The sequence below is a fragment of the Abramis brama genome, assembly GCF_963993115.1.
Source record: "Abramis brama genome assembly, chromosome: 24".
In the NCBI taxonomy this organism is placed as follows: Eukaryota; Metazoa; Chordata; class Actinopteri; order Cypriniformes; family Leuciscidae; genus Abramis; species Abramis brama.
In genome coordinates, this window is record NC_139986.1 from 10,251,629 (window position 1) to 10,268,880 (window position 17,252).

At 38.9% G+C, this 17,252-nt stretch overlaps 2 protein-coding genes across 3 annotated transcripts; one reads left to right on the forward strand and one right to left on the reverse strand.

Annotated features, from left to right (window-relative positions):
- Positions 1-6,739: 6,739 nt before the first annotated feature.
- On the forward strand, positions 6,740-9,380 carry LOC311075772 (uncharacterized protein). The gene is made up of 3 exons (XM_084103357.1): positions 6,740-6,858; positions 8,575-8,653; positions 9,091-9,380. The coding sequence occupies exons 1-3, from the start codon at positions 6,778-6,780 to the stop codon at positions 9,309-9,311; spliced, it is 381 nt and encodes a 126-aa protein (XP_083959483.1). The 5' UTR covers positions 6,740-6,777; the 3' UTR covers positions 9,312-9,380.
- A 221-nt stretch (positions 9,381-9,601) lies between these two features.
- LOC311075818 (uncharacterized protein) lies at positions 9,602-15,780 on the reverse strand. 2 transcript variants are annotated; one of them, XM_084103436.1, is made up of 7 exons: positions 15,659-15,780; positions 14,271-14,804; positions 13,667-13,712; positions 13,478-13,569; positions 12,723-12,833; positions 11,009-11,285; positions 9,602-10,518 (listed from the first exon to the last, which is right to left on the reverse strand). In XM_084103436.1, exons 2-7 carry the CDS (start codon positions 14,276-14,278, stop codon positions 10,303-10,305), a joined length of 750 nt encoding a protein of 249 aa, XP_083959562.1. In that variant the 5' UTR covers positions 14,279-14,804; positions 15,659-15,780; the 3' UTR covers positions 9,602-10,302. The 2 variants fall into 2 exon arrangements, with proteins under 2 accessions (XP_083959562.1, XP_083959561.1); XM_084103435.1 differs by having other exon boundaries at positions 14,131-14,804; positions 15,659-15,771.
- Positions 15,781-17,252: the final 1,472 nt, after the last annotated feature.

A 17,252-nucleotide genomic window follows, 5' to 3' on the forward strand; every position in this document is an offset into this window, starting at 1 on the left:
GGATCCATCTGGCTCCAGGCACTGACTCCGTTGTCACTGTGAGGTCATCCATAAAAGCGCGGATTGGTGGTTGCCGCGTTCCAGTCTTGGATTTGGGCCCTCTGCACTCCAGTTCAGCAGATTTCACCAACATGTTCATAGCCAGAGCGAATAGGATCACTGAAATGGTGCAGCCTGTGATGATTCCCACCTCCAGCCTGTGCCACTCTGATGTTATTGACCCAGATGAGACTCTCAGCTTGAAATCACTGTAGTAATCCTGGACAAAGTCTCTCACTATGGCAGGAACATGGTGCCTCTCCAGGGCCTCCTGTACCAGTTTGTGGGGCATAGAGCCAAAGGCATTGGCCAGGTCTAACCACAGCACCACCAGATCACCCCTATTCTCTTTTGCTTCTCTGAGGAGCTGTGTACACCTCTGTGCAGAAGGGCGGCGTACCAGGTGTTCCGGGCTGCCTAGAGCACACAGGCGTCTATGTATCCATTTTTTAGGAAGAACTCTGCCAACCGCTTCGCAACTAAGAAAATCTTTCCTTCAACACTTAAAAGCGAGATGATTCTGAACTGGCTGATGGTCTTGGAGTCCTCTTCTTTTGGGATCCACACTCCCTCTACACACTTTTCCTTTCCTCCAGATGACTCTTAGGATCCTCCACAGCCGATATAGCAGCTTGGGGCAGTACTTGTACACCTTGTACGATGTTCCACTTGGTCCTGGTGCAGACCTAGACCTGGCCTTTCTTACCACTTCCTGTACTTCTTTCAGAAGTGGCTCCCTCAGGTTGAATGCCTCTACAGGCTCTGGTGGTGTAATCAAGGCATCACATTGCCCCAACACTTTTTCTCTGTAGGGGTCGCTAAATGTATCTGAAAGGTGTTGGTCGATTTCTCCCTTAGTAGAGATTAGGCGTCCACCTTTCTTCTGCCCGAGGAGTTGCTTGGTGAACTCGAATGGGTTTCTAATGAAGGCTGCTCTCCTCCTAGCCCTCTCCCTTCGCCGCCTCCTATGTTGCTCGGCTCTGCGCAGGGTAATAAGCTTCTTCCTTAAGATGTAGCGCAGTTCTGCCAGTGGCCCGCGCTCCTCTTCACCAGCTTCCTTGTACTGCTTCTTTAGGTTTTTCAGCTCCATTCTGATGTTATGGATTTTGACTGCCCTCTGGTTTTTGCCATCGGCTTCGTTACTCTCACCTCCTCCACACCAAACCTCTCAACCGCCATGCTCACTATGATGGTCGTCATCATTTGCATCCTCCTCTCTGCATCACCTTTGGCCGTTGCTTCCAGCACCTTATTCACATCCTCATCAAACATCTGCCACTCGGCTGTTTTACATGCTTGAGGCCACCGGATCCTCCTTTTCTCGGACAGCATGGCTGGGGGAACAGTTTGTACCACTTGGATGCTCTGGGCTCTATGGGGTGCTTCCGGGCCCTGCTCCTCCTCTGACTCACCAGGCACTAGACCTGTGCATTGTGGCACTCGCTGTTGCTCCAGACATTTCATCCGTGACTGATGGATCTTCAGACCTCTCGCATTTTTGCAAATCTTTCCACACAGACATACCGCGCTCGTAATCGTTTTTCCTTTGCCGTTGGTCGATAACCTTAGGTCCGTCCGGCTGGAGTTCTCTTTCTCCCCCCCTCTCGGGCTCCCCTGGGGGTGTTGTTCATTTAATTTTTCCGTAGCTTAGTTTTGGGTTCCTCTTCACAGAGGAAGGGTTAGGGGTGCTAGCGGTAAGGGTTCACGGTTAGGGGTGCTAGCCCACATCGCCCCGGTTGCCGTCTTCCCGAGCTGCCATCTGTCTCTCCAAATGTCACCAACCTCTTCTTGGTTGTCAACCAGCCTGTTCCTGGTAGTCACTGATTTCTTCAGATAATAATAATATAATAAGTAATAATATAATAAAGGTATAAATGTATAATTGTGTGAAATGTACTATGAAAATTGGCTAGCAATTGGCAGAGACACTGAGCGTCCGTGGGCGGGACATAATCGCAGCATATGGAAGCAAATAAGAGACATAACTATTTGAAATTTAACAGCCACTGAATACTTAGTTTTGAAATATTTTATTTTGAAAAACATTTATCTGAATTTATTTGCTCTGAATTCACCCCTTTGAAATTATTTTACTTTGGAAACCATGTATCTGAATTTATTTGTTTCGAATTTACCTCTCAAAACCTGAATTTCGATGAATATTTTTCAATGCTCACAAATTCAGATACAAAAAAAAAAAAATCAACTTACAGAATTTCAGATAAAATAGATTCAGGTTGATCAAATTTGATTGCTCAAATTCAGATCTCAAATTTCAAGTTAATATTTTTCAAAGAAAACAGTCTAATTCGACTGCTCAAATTCAGATCGAAAAATTCAAGTTAAATATTCACATGGTAACATCTGGGCTACCCAGGATAGGAAAAACAGTTGAGCGCCGAGCATGACGATCATGTGCACAAGGTATACAGTAGGTGGCGGTAATACTCCTAAGGAGTGAACGGCCATGAAACGGAAAGAAGAAGAAGAGCACGACGACCTGTCTGTCATGATCCAAGAAGTAAAGATGTAAAGAACCTGTAAAGATGACATCCAGGGAAAACGAAGGCGCCCCGGTAAGTTTGCTGTTTATGTACAATCGGACTCAGGGCTCGACAGAACATAAGTATGTTGTTGCTAATTATGTTTGGAACACGTATGCTATATAGCTATGGTTTGTGTGACTCGTCTCTCTATGTAAGTTAGGTAAGTCAGCTAGACAACACGTTATAGCTAGTAGAGATGTTCCGATACCCTTTTTTCCTTCCCGATACCGATTCTGATACCTGGACTCAGGGTATCGGCCGATACCGAGTATTAATCCGATACCTGGGTGTGTATCTATACAGCTGCAATTCATACTAGCCCTGTATGAATTGATAGAATTATTTTATAAAAAGTGTTTTAGTTTTACAATATAACTGTATAAAAAAGTGCAACAAATAAATCTAGGAATCTAAAAAATGATGTATGAATAATAGGGGTGTAACGGTCCACAAAATTCACGGTTCGGTTCGATACGATACACTGGTGTCACGGTTAGGGACGTTTTCAATACAGCAAAAAGAAAGAAATGCCAGAGAAATTTCCTTGATTTACATTTTTTATTTTTTTATTTTTTATTAAAACTAACATCATAAAGTATGATCATTTTTTACTTTGAGCAATGATGGAGCTATACTTGACATATAAAACAAAAACAGCTCCTTATAAAAAAATGAAATGTAATATTGTAGTAGTTATAAACAAAGGTTTATTTTATTTCAGATTAACATTTGAGGGCAGCAATTTTATTCATAATGTCAAAATCAAAACCAACGTAACGTTACTTGAAAGCACAATGTTCCTGGTTTCCACGTCAGCACTGTTTGATCCGTTAATAACGGAGAATGTGAATGCTTCTCACTAGATCTCGCAGCGATGTTATTACTTCAGTGGCGAATTCAAATGCTTTCTTTACTGGATCTCTTAGCGCTGTGTAGTAACAGTGTAGCTTGATCACGATCGGCTCGCGCTGCATTGTTCCAAACTGTTTAATGGTCCGTGAAGCACAAAATAACGAGTAGCGCAGTTTTGTTCCGTTTTCATTACGTTTGCCATTTGATGTTGGGCGCACGGTTACATTATGCGCTTGCCGCGCGCCTACATTTGAAAATTTGCGTTTTCATTTCTTCTTCGCTGCTCTAAACAGTGGTTGCTTGTTGCAACAGCACAACTTCCTGTGTTGCCACAAGCAACCACTGTTTAGAGCAGCGAAGAAGAATTGGTCTCCGATTTGCAGCGTTAAGCAAAGCTAGCGTGCATAACTAGGTATTGTTTAATAAAATGGAATCGGATCGGTACATGAGTAGATGTACTCGCCGATACCGATACCAGAATTTTTATTGGTATCGGCGGCATTTCCGATACTAGTATCGGAATCGGAACAACCCTAATAGCTAGCAAGATAACTTTAGAGCCCAACGGTGGCCGCCCACTTTTTGGCTGAAAGCTACATTAACTTTTATAAAAAGGTTTAAGCCTGGAACCAAGCCAACAGCTCCGAGATGAATCTTGACAATAAAACATTTGATTTGGCGCCAAATATATTTTTTTTAAAAGGCAAAAAAAAAGATTTCAATGGTAGAAGCTCACAGACAGACTGGGAGCCATCAATGTAGATGGATACGGTTAAAAGAGACAACACATAAAGTATAACGTAACGTTACAGCGGGGTATTTGTGTGATATAAACAGCTGTTTATGCAGATTACACTTTAGCTTTAACATCATTTGTATAGTCAGTGGGTTTAAAACTTTTTTCTCGTGATGTTATTTTGTATTTTCTGTATGATATTTGTGTTGACAGGGTACTAGTCATGCTGAGCTGTTACGATCAGCCAGGCACTTAATGTCCTTATTGACCGAATCTGAATGGGGAGGAGGTGCAGCCAGTAGTGATGTTCCTTGCAGCAGTCAGGATATAAGGTTAAGTGTTTAAAATACATTTTTAAATCTGTTCACATGGATATTTTTCTAATCTGTGATTAATGATTATTTTTGGTTACTATACTGCAGGGAACGGAGGCAAATAGACCAAAATGAGAGGTCAGGCAATCAGCCACCAAGACCTTCTGTTAAGATGGAATGGAGGCAAATAGGCCAAAATGAGAGGTCAGGCAATCAGCCACCAAGACCTTCTATTCAGATGGAATTGACAAGTTACATATCCAAAGTCATTTTATTGGTTAACATTTTAAACTGCTTTTTAATGTTGTATGTAAAGCAATTTAAATAGTGCTATATAGATAAACTTGCCTCGCCTTTCGCTTCCCTCTCTGTCTTAAAGCTTGAAGGGGAATCTGAACTCTCAGGCCACATCCACACGAAGCCGGAGCTTTCCCTATCCAATGTTTTTTTTTCCCCGTTCAAAAAAAAAAATTCCGTAAACACGGCATCGTCTCAAGAAATATCTGCGTACACACGAAACCACTGAAACCGACTCAAAACGATGTAGTATACATGCCAGACCAGTATGTGGCGCTGTAATTCTGCCACAGACATACACTAAAAACGGAGAAGAAGAAGACTTGCGCATAAACCTTGCGTGCTGTATACAATAATATTTAGGCACAGTAGCTTCTTTTTTTCTTTTCTTTTTTACCAAGAACTTTATTGAACAATATGAACAACCATAAATGGCCTGGTACAAAACATGAGTCACGATATTTGATAGTTAGCGGACGCATAAAGCTTGCCACAAAGAACCGGCAAAAGTAATCATTATGAATGTGTCAAATATAGCAAGGAGACATTTTAATTGTTTATTAATAAACTAGTTTTTTCTGTGTCAGTCTCGGCGATGCTGACTCGCCACCTTCGCAGTATTGTGAACGTGCCTATAGAGAGAAATGCACACTTCATACGGATTACATAAGAGAGTTGTCTGTTTCTTTTCGTTTTTAATTGTTTTGTTTAAAAGTAGACATTTCAAGCTTTCTATATTTCTGAGTTTCGGTTCATTTATGAGACGAGCTCCAGTTCACGAGCAATGCAAGTTATTTCGCGCCGGTGCCTCCATGTCCTGATTAAATTGTCTGCTATATTTGACAATATATTTCTTATTTATTAAATCCAGGCAATTGGTTGATGAAACATTGATTAAAATTAAGATACAATTTATACAAAACGAAATTCACTTTAAAGAAAGGTTTTATACAAAACAAAACTTAATGTGGTCAAAATTATGTCTCCCGATATATTGCGCTTCTTATGATTACTCATGCTGTTCACTTTTCATATAATCAACATAGATGAAATAAAAAAATAACATATTATTTACACATAAATATGAAACTAAATACATTTTCTTTAATGGCTACAACATGTAGGCCTACAGTACAGAGAAATTTAATGTCAGAGTGGAATTTGAGCGAACGCCGTTTTACTGGTGATCATGAGGGGAAGGGGTGCGTTTTTTGAATAATAATCAAATAATTCCCAGCAATCGTCGAATATTATTTTTGCTTGAAACGCCCATCCCTACAAAATACGAAATTTCTTAATCAGACAAGCATCATAGCATAAGAAAGAAAATATAAATAGGCCTAAATAAAGAAGTAAAAAAAAAAATAAAAAAAAAAATTCAAGTAAATAATAAAGAAAGAAATAAAAGAGGCTCAGTAGCTTCTGCAGCACAAACACAAGCATGTAGTCGGCAATTGTTGTTGCTGTGACTTAGCAGTGTCTGACTAGTTGACACTTGATGTGATGACATCATCGTTTCACAAAATGTACGGATTGGCCGTACACACGAAAACGCAAGGGTGGCGTTTTCAGATTTATCCACCTTGGGACCCGGTTTCAAAAAATAGCGGTTTCAGTCTCCGAAAACGCCGGATCTGTCTGGACGAAACGTCAATACGATAAAAATTTTGTACGGATACAGTTAAACGCGTCTCCGTGTGGACAGGGCCTCAGACAAGGACAAAACAAGTGTCCAGGAGTTGTCCTACGCTTGGGATCTCCCTGGCCTTACTGGAAATAACCGAAGATGGCTTCTTGAGAAGATGTTGATCCATGCTGTGTGTGAAATTTAAAGAAACTGTCACATATTGGCAAAAGTCATCCTCAGAACTTGCTTTGGGATAATAATAAAAAATTACTTGTTTCACCTTCTGTCCGGTAATGTCATTAACAGGTAATTGGACGTGTCACACGACAAATCAAACAATTCAGGCGTGGTCTTAAAGAGACACCAATGTGGACATTGCTGACCAAACGACCTGACACAGTGGCCCAGCTTTTTCCACAGGAGAGAGCAGTGGATTGTAACCCTGCGGTAACTTTTTACAATTCTATATTATTTGTGTGTGTATATATTATATACAGTGAGGAAAATAAGTATTTGAACACCCTGCTATTTTGCAAGTTCTCCCACTTGGAAATCATGGAGGGGTCTGAAATTGTCATCGTAGGTGCATGTACACTGTGAGAGACATAATCTAAAAAAAAAAATCCAGAAATCACAATGTATGAATTTTTAACTATTTATTTGTATGATACAGCTGCAAATAAGTATTTGAACACCTGTGAAAATCAATGTTAATATTTGGTACAGTAGCCTTTTTTTTGCAATTACAGAGGTCAAACGTTTCCTGTAGTTTTTAACCAGGTTTGCACACACTGCAGGAGGGATTTTGGCCCACTCCTCCACACAGATCTTCTCTAGATCAGTCAGGTTTCTGGGCTGTCGCTGAGAAACACGGAGTTTGAGCTCCCTCCAAAGATTCTCTATTGGGTTTAGGTCTGGAGACTGGCTAGGCCACGCCAGAACCTTGATATGCTTCTTACAGAGCCACTCCTTGGTTATCCTGGCTGTGTGCTTCGGGTCATTGTCATGTTGGAAGACCCAGCCTCGACCCATCTTCAATGCTCTAACTGAGGGAAGGAGGTTGTTCCCCAAAATCTCGCAATGCATGGCCCCGGTCATCCTCTCCTTAATACAGTGCAGTCGCCCTGTCCCATGTGCAGAAAAACACCCCCAAAGCATGATGCTACCACCCCCATGCTTCACAGTAGGGATGGTGTTCTTGGGATGGTACTCATCATTCTTCTTCCTCCAAACACGTTTAGTGGAATTATGACCAAAAAGTTCTATTTTGGTCTCATCTGACCACATGACTTTCTCCCATGACTCCTCTGGATCATCCAAATGGTCATTGGCAAACTTAAGATGGGCCTTGACATGTGCTGGTTTAAGCAGGAGAACCTTCCGTGCCATGCATGATTTCAAACCATGAGGTCTTAGTGTATTACCAACAGTAACCTTGGAAACGGTGTTCCCAGCTCTTTTCAGGTCATTGACCAGCTCCTCCCGTGTAGTTCTGGGCTGATTTCTCACCTTTCTTAGGATCATTGAGACCCCACAAGGTGAGATCTTGCATGGAGCCCCAGTCCGAGGGAGATTGACAGTCATGTTTAGCTTCTTCCATTTTCTAATGATTGCTCCAACAGTGGACCTTTTTTCACCAAGCTGCTTGGCAATTTCCCCGTAGCCCTTTCCAGCCTTGTGGAGGTGTACAATTTTGTCTCTAGTGTCTTTGGACAGCTCTTTGGTCTTGGCCATGTTAGTAGTTGGATTCTTACTGATTGTATGGGGTGGACAGGTGTCTTTATGCAGCTAACGACCTCAAACAGGTGCATCTAATTTAGGATAATAAATGGAGTGGAGGTGGACATTTTAAAGGCAGACTAACAGGTCTTTGAGGGTCAGAATTCTAGCTGAAAGACAGGTGTTCAAATACTTATTTGCAGCTGTATCATACAAATAAATAGTTAAAAAATCATATATTGTGATTTCTGGATTTTTTTTTTAATATTATGTCTCTCACAGTGGACATGCACCTACGATGACAATTTCAGACCCTCCATGATTTCCAAGTGGGAGAACTTGCAAAATAGCAGGGTGTTCAAATACTTATTTTCCTCACTGTAGATAGAATCCATGATAAAGTGGTAAGATTATTAAAGTCATGTTGTTTTATTGTCAATGTAGATAATCCTGCAGCACATCACCTGGCCTCATGAAGATGACGACGACGATTATTCATTTGACACAAAATGCCGCATATCAGGTTATCTTCGCCACTTCATTGAAAATTGTATGTGTACAGAGATCGAAATCTTGCCAACGTGTTATTAAAATAAGTTAGTCACCCAAAGTTTTTATTTATAAGTGGCAGGTTACTTTTTAAACAGTTAATTATAGAAATTGTTCAATTCATTATTAAGGTTATTATTAAGACTATCTTTGCACACCTGTATGACAGGAAGAGTAGATAAGCGCACACTCTTCACACACAACTTTATTAATAGTATTTTTTCATACCTTTTTGACATTTCACCAGGGTATATGGTGTTATGGTATTTCTGTTCAAGAAACTGCTTTATTTGTTACATAACAGAGCTACTATGATATATTTATTGAATACTAAACATTATTTTAATTTTCTAAATTATTTTCCATTATTTGTAGCAACCTATCATTTGATCCATTTTGTTTAATCCACAGCATCACCTGATGAATTGACTGACCTGTTGAAATTCTGGACAAGGTGGGAGATTATGCCAAGGAATAACCTATCCATTGAGGTGGTTAAAGGCAGCTTCCCAACAGCCTCCACCTGTTTTGAGACCCTGCGAATCCCAGGACATTACAAGGACTATGCATCCTTTAAAAATGACATCCTGGCTTGTATTGGCACTTGCCAAACAGGATTTGGTCTTGTGTAGGGACAAAGCAGTGGTGAATAACATTACTGTTACTGAATAACGCTAATGTTACTGAATAACGTTAATGTTTAAATGATTGCATATTAATATGCTAAATTACAAATACAAAGTTCATTGTTATGTTTTTTGATGCTTTTCTCAGATTGCTTCATCAGTATTTGTCTGCGAGGTTCTTATAATAAATGTATCATTGTGTCCATGACAGATCCGTCAGTGTTTTCATTACAAAAAAATTCATCAGTGATTGACATTTATTATTTCAGATTAGAATGATGGAAACTCATAGATTAACTCATATGATGCCTGTTTTATTTCACTGTGCTTAACATCTTATGCAGAAATGCATCTGTCTCCAGAGTGAATGTTCAATGCCTAGAACAAATCCACTATAACCTTTGTTACTTTTGCAAACATGCTTTTCCAATCTTTGGTACCAAATAACTTCTATAAAGACATGACACTGATCATCTTAACACCCATCTGTGCTTTTAAGGGTCATTTGACTGCAATTTAGCAACAGTTTTCAGTCTGATTAACTTCATAACATCCTAAATATGAAAATAGTGCATGTTTAATCCTCCGGTTATTCAAGGAAAATGTGTATATTGTGATGCAGGGTCAGTTTGATCTTCAGTGGTAATAGCACATTTTGCAATGGATGTCTGTCAAAGTGATGACTTGTCAATTGAATAAGAGTCATATACGGTAGGTCACTACAACTCATGTACTGATTAATTTGTGGGGCGTTTGCTCAAATAGACACATTAGCAGCTGCTGCCAGTCTTACAAAGGGTTTTTATTGCCAGTTTAATTAAGTTGTTCACATCTGTACAGTATAAAGGCCCGTTCATAAAACTCAAAACAATTACAAGAAATGCCTAAAATGCATTTATGTCTTGTAATTGTTGGTAGTTAGCTTGCCCTGATCTGACACACTATGGAAAAGAGAGTTTCAAACAACAGAAACAAGGGGGGCATATGTGTGTGTCTTTCAGGTTTCAGATAGAACATGCTCACAAAATTGAACAGCAGCAACATAGATATCACAGACAAAGGACTGGGATGCAGCTCTTGGGTCAACAACCTCTCTTAAAGCTGCCATTTGTCCATCAGTCAGTGGGCTTTCTGTGTCTGGGACGATGACACTGGAGTAGCCATCAGCAGCAAGTCCACTGTTTTCCCACTCAATGTGAGGAATATCCATACCCTATCAAAGCAAAATAGAAAAACCTTACTTGTTTGCAGTATTATTTATCCTAATGGCTTTATGGCACTTACTGTAACCTACACTTTTGTAAACAGCTTTGCTAAATATTTATTAACTTACTTCACCAATTAGCGTTAGGCTTTGTATCTCGGTAATATTTTCAAACAAACGTGCGTCGTTCCCTCATATCCCTCTGCCACGAGAAAACTTTTTCTTTTTTTCGCATCATCGGAGGGAGGCATTTTTCCCACGCACAAAACAGATTTCTCGTCACAGTGGGATATGATGGACCGATGCACTTTCGTTCGAAAATACTACCGGGATACTACGGATACAAAGCTTAATGCTGATCAGTGAAGTATTCCTTTAAGGCCAGCCTTTGGTAAGGGAGTATTGACATACGTGCAATATCTTCATAACTAATGTTTGCAAGCACAAATGTAGGTATTTATACTATTGAAAGCATTCAAGTTGTACATTTGGTACATACCTCCATATTTTCTGGGCCTTGAATTGGGTGATGGATTTGGCCCAGCTCCCACAGCTGATTAGGGGTCATATGGCCTTCTGTTCTTATTGGATGATTGTCCCAGCCACTGCGGAAAGTGTCCAGGGAATCTTGCAGCCGTGGCAGGAACACATAATGGCAACAGAGGAGGTGTGTAGCATTGGCGATGTTGAGGAAGCCCTCTTCTTCAAGGTAGTGGAGAACATCATAGTAGATGTTTATGACAGCTACCCACAGGTCTCTCCAAAGCCTCTCGATTCTGGGAAATAGTGAAGTTCAATAGGAACCTTTAAACTTAATGTACAGGGAAAATTCATCAGATTGTTCAATGCATAGTTGTGTTTTTCTTTATTTACTTTATTTGTTTAGAAGAAGAAACAATGTTTAATGGAATATAATGTCACTGCATACTATCAAAACAGAATACAGTGACATACACTCAAAAAAATGAACTAGGAAGGTTGTGCACTTTACATAATATATTTATATTTAGTTTACTTATAATAATTGTGTTTGTTGACTTGAAATGTTATTTTCTATTAAGGTCCACGTAATTATGTCTCAACTTAACAGTACAAAATCCTAACGTGTTGTCTAAACACAAACCATTTATGTTAAGTAAAAAATTATTACATCCAGCGGGTGGCAGTATAGTGCGACGCCAACTGCCATTTTGCCCTAACTTAATTTGTTTGTGTTCAATCTGCTTAATATGTAAAATTTAAGGTTACTTAATCCGTTTGTGTTTGATTACATGAATGATTTGTGTTGCATTAACTGAAACTGGGCAGTGCTTGTTAGTTCCCAGCATGCTTTGCATATGGTTGAATTAAGAGAGAATAAATGTTAAAATTAAGTGTTATTTTATGTGTTTTTTTTTAGAAAATGAGAAAAGGGTAAGACTTGATAGTGTGTAATTGTGTTTAATGTTCAATTACATTGGAATTATTAGAACCATTTAAATTACAGTGGGTTACCATTGTGGAGACGTGTGGAGCATTTTGTTTGGCTGTGGACTGATTCAGTTACTTTTAACTGCTTTGGTTGAAGGAGCATGTAAATCTTAGCATTTACGATGCTAATATGTGCTACTGCTAGCAAATAGCTAGCTGTAGTCTATCAATTTAATTCTGTGTCACTAAAATAAATGAAATATTAATGGATGATGAAAATAACAATCACATAAGGTGGATGCAAATTAAGTAAATTAGTTGGGCTGACAAATGTTGACATTAAATTAAGCTTTGTCCAACCATAGTAAATAAGTTGAATCAACCTTAATAAATTAAGTTGACCCAACGTAAGTACATTAAATTGGAATAACAGAATTGCATAATGCTGAAATAAAGCAAGTTAATCATGTGGAAATCATTTCCATGATTTTTTTATGTTCATTCAAAGAGTTATTTTTTTGAGTGTACAGATGCAATTCCAGACCCATTGCCCAGCAAAAAACTAAATTATTTTTTTGCAGCAAGGAAAAGGCTGTTGAATTTGCATGCTAAGGAGGTGGCAATTCAGTACCCTTTAACTGACAGCAGCTTCCACTGGAGATAGGACTTTCAGCTCACACATTTCTCAAATAGTAGTCTTGCTGCAAGCTGATATACTGTATTTGTAGCAAATAATAATGTTCTTGCATGGCAGCAGTGAGGTGGTATCTTTCAGCTAACATTATCTGAAGTTTTGGACTGACCGTTGATTGTGAACACTCTTGCCGGATATGAAGCTGCCCCTTCCAGTGCCACGGACTGTAAACATGAGGCGTGCAATGTCTACATTTTCCACGCCTTGATCAGCCCATACCCTTAAAACAGAGTAACATTTATAAGAGTTATTTTTTTATATATATATCTCAACAAAACATTAATGTGGAACATGATGCATGCTTTTAACTTAGTTATAAAGGGTACCCCATTATATCTATATAGACTTTGCTTTAACAAAAACAGATCTATACAGTCATGCAAAAATAACTGAAATGGTCTCGGTTACTAACGTAACCTCGGTTCTCTAGAAGAGGGAACGAGTGTTGCGTAAACTAGCTTATCCGAGACTGGTATTTATAGCCATAAGCCACGCCTATTTCGGCGGGACATGATGTGCTAAGGCGCGAGCGCCTTCATTGGCGCTGACGTCACTGGCAGCTCGTCGATAGGCTGCTGCAGTTGCCGCAGAGCAGCCAATGGGATAATCTGTATAAAATTATGGATAATTTTTGGCTTCAGTATTCTCGAGAAAAGGAGGTTTTCCCGTAGCGTAAGCTACCTTACGCAACACAAGAGTACTCTCGTAAGAGAACCTGTATAAATGGCTCCTGAAATACAGCATGATCTTTATCCAATTCGTACAAATATAAAAACAGTGTTTTAGGCAAATACCACACAAAAGAGGTTTAAAACCATTCAAGCATGACTGTAAAACTTAAACATTCCTAAGTAAAATACTTACCTAAGAGGGAAACCAAACTTCTCCACAGATTCTTGGAAGAATGCCAGGGATGTTGCGGCAAGGTTGTTGGAAGCTGCACCAAGATACATAATCTGCAGTACAATGCAGTTTTACTACTTGGATGAAACACAAATGTATGTAAGAATGACAAACGTGTACTGTGTATTTATCACTGAATACTGTGCTTACCTTCCGTGAAAAGCCATCTATGCCACCAAGGATGACAATGTTGTAGCTGTAGGAAAACACGCATACAAAAAAGATAAATATAACTTAGAGAAAATGTTAGTTGTTTGCTTTTTCACAGGTAAGCTTTTGAAAACGCATCTGAATTGTGAACTTATACTTGTGAACAAGTTAAAAAATGTTTTTAACAATTGCAAAATAAAATACAGCAATTTCTGAAACCCTAGATTATTACTGTCATTTTTAGAAGCAATCAAAAAGTAATTTAGTATGTCAAAAGTGAATGTGAACAACACAGTTATCATGTTTGATGGAGAATATGTGTGCAGTAGCATGAAAGCAGCACTATTAAATAAAGATGGTATGATGAATAGGCCTATACAAAAGTATAATTATTTCATTACAATATTATCTTACTGTTTTTAATTCATCTGTCCTTTGTCAATAAAAGGACTTTAAAAACTTACTGGATTAGTTTATGATTTGTATCAATGTGCATCAAGGACTGAGGGCTAGGAACAGAGTAGGTTCTTCGAACAATGCAACCTAAGTTGGTAATTCGGGATATGACTCTGATGGTGTCAACACGGTGCATGGAAGCTCTGACCCGTTCATACTGCACCCGCAGTCCTTGAGCTTGAAGAAGTCCTTTCACCATTCGATATCCAGAATGAGGCTGCCTGGATTTAATGTCCATCACACACTGGTCCAATTCTTCATCTGTCAGAGTGCTGTACAGTGCCCTAACTGAGAGATCAGACTCAGCCATGCATCGATGGACTGTTCGTCTCGACACCCCCAAAAGCGCAGCTATGCATGGGATGGACAGATTAAGGTCCAAAAGGCTGGAAATGTACTCCAAAGACAGGACCATTCTCGGTCGTCCAACTGGTCCTTGCTCAAATTGCACAGTTTTATAGTGTTGCTTACTTTTTTCTTTTTCTACATTTACAAGGCTATGTAGCTCTGTCAAGGCATCTAAAATAGGCTGTGAAACAGCTACATGACTGGATATGGCATTTAAAAACACAAATTCTTGTGTGCTAATGAACTCTAAGTAGTCCAAATCCAGAGGCAATTGTCCAAGAATATGCTCTAAACGAGAGCGGAGTCGTTCCAAAATGTGGTCAAGCAGCCGTTCCTTAGAAACAAAAAAATGGAAGTTGCATTAATGCATTAATGAACATACAGTAATTACATTGCAAACCCTAACATTCTCCCAATAATTTAAATGCAGTTTCAGGGCTCAATATTCAGCAATATGTTTAAAGCAATGGTTATTACCTTAGAACCATGATAAGAGTGTATTAGTAACTTAGAAGTAGGCTCGTAGTAAATCACTGAAAACTCACACACAACGGATGAATCCCCAACTTTAGCTTATTCATTACCATTTCTTATCCAACTGATTCCCTACAGCTAATATATTCACTCCAAGTCTGGCGTGATGTAACTTTATCCTACTCTGAAAAGCGTTTTATGTGGGATATCATTGACCAGCCTACAGGTATGGCCAGTATAGGTAATCTGCATAAACAGCTGTTTATATCACACAAATACCCCGCTGTAACGTTATGTTATACTTTATGTGTTGACTCTTTTAACCGTATCCATCTACATTGATGGCTCCCAGTCTGTCTGTGAGCTTCTACCATTGAAATCTTTTTTTTTGCCGTTTTAAAAAAAAAAATATTTGGCGCCAAATCAAATGTTTTATTGTCAAGATTCATCTCGGAGCTGCTGGCTTGGTTCCAGGCTTAAACCTTTTTATAAAAGTTAATGTAGCTTTCAGCCAAAAAGTGGGCGGCCACCGTTGAGCTCTAAAGTTATCTTGCTAGCTATAACGTGTTGTCTAGCTGACTTACCTAACTTACATAGAGAGACGAGTCACACAAACCATAGCTATATAGCATACGTGTTCCAAACATATTTAGCAACAACATACTTCTGTTCTGTCGAGCCCTGAGTCCGATTGTACATAAACAGCAAACTTACCGGGGCGCCTTCGTTTTCCCGGAAGTCATATTTACAGGTTCTTTACATCTTTACTTCTTGGATCATGACAGACAGGTTGTCGTGCTGCTCTTCTTCTTTCCGTTTCATGGCCGTTCACTCCTTAGGAGTAACGTTATTACCGCCACCTACTGTATACCTTGCACACATGATCGTCGTGCTCGGCGCTCAACTGTTTTTCCTATCCTGGGTAGCCCGGATGTTACCATGTGAATATTTAACTTTTCGATCTGAATTTTTAGCAGTCGAATTAGACTAATGTTTTCTTTGAAAAATATTAACTTGAAATTTAAGATCTGAATTTGAGCAATCAAATTTGATCAACCTGAATCTATTTTATCTGAAATTCTGTAAGTTGATTTTTTTTTTTGTATCTGAATTTGTGAGCATTGAAAAATATTCATCGAAATTCAGGTTTTGAGAGGTAAATTCGAAACAAATAAATTCAGATACATGGTTTCCAAAGTAAAATAATTTCAAAGGGTGAATTCAGAGCAAATAAATTCAGATAAATGTTTTTCAAAATAAAATATTTCAAAATAAGTATTCAGTGGCTGTTAAATTTCAAATAGTTATGTCTCTTATTTGCTTCCATAGCAGCATTTATGCAATGACCGTCTAGTTTCGAAGCACTGAAAAAAACTGTTCAAAGCAGCCCCATTGAAGTCAATGAACGCTGGGCTTCAACAGGGAAATGCACTGTGACGCTACGGGAATGTACGAGAAGGAAATCGAGTCAGCCGACCTGCTATATGGAACTGATTTTGAACGAACTCGTCTTTGAGATGAACGTTTTCTAACGCATTTTTAGTCAATAAAATGTTAACACAATAGTACATATTTGACCATTAATTTTTTGACATTATAGGGGAAGCCGAGCTTCCCTTGCAGTCTTAAAGAAATCCCCACTGATGTGCATGCATGCATATATACATGATGTATATGTATACATCACAGTGGCTCAGAAAAAAAGACCACAGCAGGGACACTCGAATCTGCTCTACACAGCTAAACTCGAATTCCTCATATAAAACACAGTAAAAGTATACAACGTGAAAACCGTAACAATATACCTGTAATTAATAACACAGTGTACTAGTATACCGCATCAGTTACCATCAGTTAACATTTCTAACAAAATAAACACGAAAACCACATACCTTTTGAATAGAAAAAGAAGTATCACGTTGGCTGAATACTGCAGAATACTTGGCTGAGACTAGAAAGGAAAAATTACACATTCAATCAACTCATAATACAAATAATTGTCAGCATTTTAAGACAGACACAATATAACTCCAAGAAATGAACTCAATCTCACTCATGTGACGCATGAGTAAATTCAATACATTTATCACAATCTCAACAACCGTGCTAAAGTGTTAAATGCATTCATACATGTTCAAATACATAAATGCAATCAATTGCGTCTAAAAGATTCACTTAAAACATTATTTTCACAATTAATTCGTTAATGAGTTAGAGGAGCGTGGAAAATCGAACAATCGGTTCTTACAATTGATTGGTTGGGTCCTTACATGCGCTTCGTGAGGCACACTAGCACACACACACAAGG